This window comes from Pediculus humanus, genomic scaffold, assembly GCF_000006295.1.
Source record: "Pediculus humanus corporis 1103172108317 genomic scaffold, whole genome shotgun sequence".
Taxonomy (NCBI): domain Eukaryota; kingdom Metazoa; phylum Arthropoda; class Insecta; order Psocodea; family Pediculidae; genus Pediculus; species Pediculus humanus.
In genome coordinates, this window is record NW_002987886.1 from 46,818 (window position 1) to 54,782 (window position 7,965).

General features: G+C 23.6%; 2 protein-coding genes across 2 annotated transcripts; one reads left to right on the top strand and one right to left on the bottom strand.

Moving 5' to 3' along the window:
• Positions 1–653: 653 nt before the first annotated feature.
• On the bottom strand, positions 654–1,674 carry Phum_PHUM599110 (uncharacterized protein; the record flags this gene model as incomplete). Its single annotated transcript, XM_002432684.1, has 2 exons — positions 654–742; positions 837–1,674. The coding sequence occupies 2 exons, from the start codon at positions 1,672–1,674 to the stop codon at positions 654–656; spliced, it is 927 nt and encodes a 308-aa protein (XP_002432729.1).
• A 440-nt stretch (positions 1,675–2,114) lies between these two features.
• On the top strand, positions 2,115–4,468 carry Phum_PHUM599120 (paramyosin, putative; the record flags this gene model as incomplete). Its single annotated transcript, XM_002432685.1, has 7 exons — positions 2,115–2,341; positions 2,714–2,822; positions 2,957–3,146; positions 3,235–3,367; positions 3,495–3,670; positions 3,760–4,016; positions 4,109–4,468. 7 exons carry the CDS (start codon positions 2,115–2,117, stop codon positions 4,466–4,468), a joined length of 1,452 nt encoding a protein of 483 aa, XP_002432730.1.
• Between the last annotated feature and the right edge of the window lie 3,497 nt (positions 4,469–7,965).

The following is a 7,965-nucleotide window of genomic DNA, read 5'->3' on the forward strand; positions in this document are numbered from 1 at the left end:
AATTTAACTGTAAGAAACAAAAGTACTTAATTATATTACAAATCTATGTAATCTTTCAAAAAATTATAAAAAAAAAATTTCAATTTTCTTATCACTTTTTTAACATCAAATGTTAATTATCTGCATGAAATTTAAATAAATAAAATGAATTTTTAATAAAAAATTTTAACTGGGAATCAAATATGTAAATAAAGTAAAGTAAAAAAAATTTTGAAGATTTAATATTTCTTATTATGATTTTTATTTCGTTAATTGACTATCTTTCGTTTTCGAAAATCTTTTACACTAATAGTAACAATGTCTTCCCTTCATGACTTTTTTTTATTTTCCTGTAATAAATAAATAAAAATAATAATATAATATAAACACACTTTAAATAAACTACTTAATAACAGTAAAAGTATCTCAATCAAATTTCATTTTCGGTTTTTTAATATTTAAATGCATAAAATTTCATTTTTTTCCCTGTTTATCATTATTAATAATATTAATTTTGTGAAGTCACTCACTGTATCGAATTTTATAAATCAGAAAGTCAATAAATTATATAATAATTGTTTAAAAAACTTCAGATAAGCTTACCTAGATTGAATTAAAATAAATTATAATAAGTACTGCTGGAACTTTTAATAAATATAATACTGCTGTTGCGACTAATTGGGGCTGGAAACCGATGGATTTAGAAATCCAGTTGTTTGTACAGATGAATGTGTTACTTGTGTTACTTCTGTTGGTTCAAATTCTAAAATTACACAGTAATACATTTAATTAAAATGCACTACATAAATAAATTTTAAAAAAAATTTTTCAAAATGGTCTTCAATAAAAAAATTTACCCAATTTTGCCGCTTCACAATATGTATTCCTTAAATTAGTCACTGGAGTCCAAATTCTAGAAAATTCATAACCAGAATTTGAAGCAAAACCATAAAATGGTACTGTCTTATTTTCATACTGATGAGTTTGAGCTAATTGTGGATTATGAGATTCATTGGATAAATTAGTAGGTTGCATGGTTTCAACTTTTGCAATGTACTGTTGATGTATTCCATTTTCAAGAACTGGTACTGGTACAGAAGAAATATTTTGTTTAGAAATATTTGTATTTTGTAATTGTGTTAATGTTGTTTGCTGCTGATTTACTGAATTAATAGGTTGTACAATAATATTTTGCTTCTTTTTTCTAGTTCTTTTAACTCCTGATTCGATTTTTTTCTTAACGGGAAAAGCACATTCTCCTTCTAAATTATTAGTCATTGTATTTGAACAACTTTGATCTGATTTAGTTTTTTTCTTTGCTAACTTTTCTTCTTTTTTTTCTTGTTTAACACGAATTTTCGCATCTTTAACTCTTCGCCTAATCGTATGCGCACTTATATTTAACCCCAACATTTTATTAATTTCTTGAACTGATATTGAAGGAGTGACAGCTACGGCTTGAGCAATAGCTACGTCTTCATAGGGAGTAGTTTTCCTGTGAGCACCTGGTTTCGGTATAGACTTTAACCCATTTTCTCCGTTCGCTTCGTACCTTAATATCCATTTTCTAATTGTTTTAGGGTCTATGTTTAATTTCTTAGAAATCATCATTTTTGGTACGCCACCTTCGTACATACCAATTATACGACCTCTGGTAAACATAGAGGTTTCAGCATCTCCCGCTTTACGGGGCATGTTTACCTTTAAAAACTCCTAAATGCAAAAACATTTAAAAAATTTTTTTCTTAAAATTATTTGAGATAATGGATCTTTGTATTTAAACATAATAATTTAACGTATATCCGACGTAGTGACGCCATAACCCCAGTTGCCAAGCTTTATTGTTTTCAAAAATCTTCGCTACAAATTGTTTTAAAATATTAAAAAATTTTTTTTTACTCATAAGAACAAAAGATGAGTGCGTATTATTTATTTAAAAAAAAAATATACTTAATTATTTAATAATTTCATGTAGAAAAATAAATATTCAAATACAAAAATTACGGGAAATAAAATTCTTTTTATTAATTTATCGCGCAGCGAATGTTTCAAAAGGTATTTCGACTACTTTATTTCATTTGTGTGGCGTGGCGTGGTTTTAGAAAAGCAATTTGTTTTTGTTTTTGACAATAAAAATGGTCACCTTTGTAGTCGGTGAATTATTTAGTTCGTTTAATGATCTTTCTCAAAAGTTGTCAGAATATTCTGAACAAAACTTTTGTCATTTTTATATAAAGGACAGTAAAAAATTGTCACCGAATGAGGTGATCAATCCTCAATTGATTTACAGACACATCGTTTACAGTTGTATATACGGTGGTCAGAAACCTCGGTTTCGCGGTAGTGGTTCACGTTCTGTTTCGTAAGTAATATTTATATACTGATTTGTCGGTGATGTATAAAATGATTGATATAAATTAAAGTCAATTTTTAAATTTCAAAATGGCGTAACATTTATATGAAAAATCAATGCTACGCAACTTTTTTAATTCGTTAAAATTTTAAATTTTCACACGATTCAATGCTTCACTTTACCGGTTTTTTTAAAACGAAATGAAACCTTAAATGCTTTTATAATTTAGTTTACTTGCAAAAATCGTTGAAAATATTATTTCTTATTGTTAGACTAACCTTGTGTGCGTCATAAATTTAACTGACAATGCCAATTTTAATCACATGCTAATAATTTTTGAAAGGTTTTTTATTTACATTAATGGTTTCTTATGGTATTTAGATCAATTAGGCATGGTTGTCCAGCCAATGTTTATTTACGCGTTACAAAAGATAGGGAACATTTGCAAGTAAGGAGTTTTGTTGAAACACACAATCATGAAATATCTGAGGTTAGTATGAACAATTTTTTTTTAGAATTAATATCATAAATTAGTTATAAATTTAATTACTTAAAATATTTAAATATTTAAAAAAATAATAGGAATTATATCGAGCTGCTGCACAAGACAAAAAACTACCTGAGGACCTTAAAACAGAAGTAGAGGAACTTTTACTTTTGGGAGCAGATAAAGATAGATTATGTGATTACATTCGTTATGTAACAAAAAAAAATTTAGACAAAAAAAACTTATTTAATATATATGATGCTGCAGTTAAACATCAAAGAGAAATATCTAGAGATAGAGCTTTAATGCTTATTCAAAAAGTTTATGGTAATACATATATATATATAATGTAGTGTAATTCATGTGTAATCTAATGTAAACAAGTATATAAAATTTTTTTAAATAATTTTTTTAGCTGTCGAAACAGAAGAAGAGGCTGAACAAATTTTACAACAATTATTGTTGTCGGACAAACCGACAAGGAGGTCTAGAAAACAAGAACCTGTAGAATATGTGGAAAATATTGAAGTTGCTTTCGTTAATGAAGGGTATTATTTTTAAATAATTATTATTATATAATGAGGGCTCTTTGTTGCAAAATTTATAAGCATACCTGAGTTATAAGATTCATGTTTAGTTTCTATCGAGCTAATCAAGGTGTGTTAACTTTTTCAGCGATTCATCTCAAGAAGAAATTGTCGAAGAAAGGGTAGATGATTTGACGATAGATCAAAGAATAGAAAAATTAATGTCAACAATAACTGGTGAAAATGAAGTAGGTGATCATATAGTTATAGTACAAGATGGTGAACATATACAAGTAATAGATACAGGTGACACAGCAGTAGAAGGTAAGAAAATTTTAAGGAAAAAGGTATTTTAAATTACCACAAATCAATTTGATACATATATATTAACGATTTAAGTGTTTCGTTTAAAGAATACCTAACGGGTGATGCAACGGATAGCGACAAAGTCGTACAACCCGAAGAAGTTATGGTCAAGCAAGAGATCGACGATGAGAAAACGCAAGAAATAAAACAGATAAAAGAAGAAACTCCAAGGTATTTGACGCTAAAAGAATTATCAAAAAGTTTTCAAACGCGTAAAAGAAAAGTAATAAAAACGCCACCGATAAAAAAGAAATTCATTCCGAATAATTACGTTCAAACAAATGCAGAAAATGCTGTTTTATACGTGAGTATAAAAAAGACATTTTTAACCGAATGAGTGAAAAATGGAAAAGATGAAATTAAATTAAATTAAATTCTTTTTTTTTTTTTAAACAGACGGAACCGTTGGGAAAAAATCGAGTCTACACGAGCGGGTACGAAGAAAACGAAGAAGAAATAATGGAAAGGGATGATTACGCGGAATGTAAAAGGGAAAACGCGAGAGCGGAATTAGAAAAATTAATAACGGAAACGGAAATGTTAAAGCTCAAAAGGAATAAAATAGTTAAGGATATATCAAAGTTAGAAGTTGAAAAAAATAAATTGTGTTTGGAAATGGAAGTAATAAAGGAGAAGAAAAAATCAGTGAGCATGAAAATAATGTGCCTTGAAACGGAGTTTCAAACTCGAGAATTACAAAATGAAAAACTAAGACTTGAAATAGCAAAATTAAAATTTGAATTAAACGAAAATTAAATTATCGGTGTCATCATATTAATTCAAATGTATAAAAAAAAAGTAACAAACAAACAAACACTTAAAAATATTTTTTTCTAGTGACACAAAGTGAATTTGTTATTTTATATATATATATATATATATATATATATATATATATATATATATATAAATATGAAAAGTTAGCCTGCTCATCACGAAATCTCATAACAATCACGTAAATACTTCAGATGTACATAAAAATTGTTTTTGTTTGTTTGCCTCCCACGTTTGTATACAAAAAAGAAAAAAAATGAAAAACTCACAGCTCACAAATGGTTGGACACTAAAAAGGAAAAAAAAAAAACAAAAATAATCCTCGCGATATGACGTCATTCGTTTTTCATTTAAATAAGTTAAATAGAGATTACCAAATAAAAAAAATGGGGGAGAAGAGGGGGGAGGAGGAGGGGGGGGAATATGGAAAAAGAGTTTTTTAAATGCGACACTTGTGTGGAAAATGACTGGTTGTTTCAAAAAAACCTTAAAATAATAATAATAATAATAATAATTTCCCAAATTCAGTTGTTGCAGTATTTCAAAAAAAAAAAAAAACCCAAATGTTAATAATAATAATAATAATAATAATGAAAAAGGAACGTTTTTTTTTTTTTAAATAAGAAATTATGCACTGTTAAATATAAATCAATGAATGAATGAATTAAGTAAAAAGTGACTGAAAGTTTTTTTTTTTTTTTTATAAATAGCAAAAGTAAATAAAATATTAATAATAATAATAATAATGATAATAAATAATAATAATAATAATTTAACTAGAAGTGTCTTTTTTTCTTTGTTTTGTAAGTAATAATATCCGAGTCTTTAAGAGAGAAAAAAAAAATAATTAAGTTACCAATTTATTATTATTATTATTATTATTATTTTTTTTTATTAAATTCACGTTGTAAATATTTTATTTAAAATAAAAAATAATAAATAAATAAAAATAAAATCACCATTCGTACCCGTGCAGTAAAAAAAAAAAATATTAATTATTAAATTCCATTGAATTCCACAATCGTTAGTAGAATCGTACAAAATTTTATTTTAATAAATTATGTATTATTATTATTATTATTATTTTTCCTATTTTATCCGAGTCGATAAGCAGATAAGAAAAAAATTATTTATTTATTTATTATTATTATTAATAAAAATGTTAATAAGCACTTAATATTAATAAATATATAAATAAATAAATGGTGATTTTATAAAAAATTACTAAAAAAAACTTTTTTTTAATTAATTAATAATGTCGATAAAGTACAATTTATTATTATTAATATTATTATTATTAATAAATTATTTCTGTGTGTTAAATAAAATATAAAAAAAAAAAAAATGTCAACAAATTCCTGTAAAAAATTACAAAAATTAAATTTTTTTTTTATTAAATTAAATTTTATTTTTTAATGTATTAATAATAATAATAATTATTATTATTAAAAAAATTAATAAATTGCCATATTTATTTAATTAATTATTTCGATGCGTATTGTAAAAAAAAACTTAATAATAATAATAATAATAATAATGATAATGATAGTGAAAAGTGACACGCTCGACGTTAATTCAATATGACGTAATTAATTATAACATAAATTATCATCAATATTATTTATTATCATTATTATCATTATTATTATTAAAAAGTCGGGCAATTATTATTTTATTGATAAAAAAAATAAATAAATAATTTATTATTATTATTATGATATTGTTTAAAAATTTAAATTGTACCGTCGGATCGTGCCAAAAAAATTTTTAAATAATTAAATTATAAATTTTACAAAAAAATAAAAAATAATAATAATAATAATTGAGAGAGAGAGAGAGAGGGGGGGGTGGAGAAATGAAATAAAATATTTATTTGAGAAAGTTTTGTCTCAACTTTTTCAAAATAATTAAAAAAATGTACAAAACGTAAAACAATAAAATTTGTTTGAATTATTTTTATTTATTTATTTATTTATTTATATTACACGCGTACCTCATTTCCTCATCATTTTAGTTAATTATACAATTTATTTATAATTAATTAATTAATAATTAACAATAATTAGCAAAAAGCTTAAATAATAATAATAATAATAAGGCTTTATTTATAATTAAAAAAACAAAAAAGTATTAAACAAACCGAATTATAATAATAATAATAATAATAATAAAATTTTAGCCGCTAAATATTATACTAAAAAATTTACAAATAATTTTGAATTTTAAAAAAAATTAAAAGTAAAAGTTAATTGTAACGAAATAAAATAAATAAAAAGATAGTAAATTAAAAGCACGCATGCGCAAATGCAAAAAAAAATTTATTATTATTATTTTAAATGGAAGTATTTTATAACGTTTTTTCTGTTTATAATAATAATAATATAATGTACATAATTATTATATAGCACCACCTTTCGTTCGCACAAACAAACATTTGTCGTCTGCTCTCAAGTTAAAACTTTTAAATAAATCGATCGAACAACAATCGATATATCGATTAATCGAACGTAAGTAAATAATAGAGAAATAAATAAAGGAAAATAAATAACGGGCTTTTTTTTGCAAACGTTATAATTATAAATCAAAAAAATTTTATATCCGGAGAGAGAGAGAGAGAGAGAGAGAGAGAGAGAGAGAGAAATAAAAACCGACACCAAATTAAATACCCGCCACCGCCATTTTTGAAATTATTAAAAAACCGTTAAAATAAAAATTGTTATAATAATAATAATAATAATAATAATAACCGTCACCGTGTGTGTTTTTTTTTATCCCCCATAAGTGTCAAAGAGAATCAATCACAGTTTAATGATTTTATTATTTATTGTAACGTATTTTTATTTATTGATAAAAAAAAAATAATAATAATAATAATAATAGTAATAATAAAACAAATCGCGTTAAAAAATTATATTAAAATAAATTCTTTCCTTATAATATCGGCCATATTGAATATAATAACCGTTTATTTCATAATTTTTTATTAAAAATTTATTTTAATAAAATTTTTTTACATCATGTCTTTAATTAATAGAATGTTTTGTTTAAATTAATAATAATAATAATAATAAGTCGTAACTAAGGAACGCTGATAGTGTGATGTTTTTTTTTTAAACATAAAAAATTATTTTACATAACTAATTATTATAATAAAATAATAATAATAATAATAAAAAGACTAAAGTTTACCATATCCTACCATTTTTTTTCCATATTATTATTATAAATAACAAGTAAAATCGGTAAAAGTCAGTCTTTTTTTTTTATTTATTTAAATAATTAAAATCGATAAATAAATAAAATAACTAATTAATAATAATAATAATAATAATAATGATGATTAGAATTCGTGAGAATGATGATGATGAGAATGAGAGAAATAATAATAATTTTTTTAAATACTAAAATTTTTTTTCGGGGCTAAAAAACTAAAATTTTTATATTGTTCACTTTCGTAAACGAATCATATCATCATCATC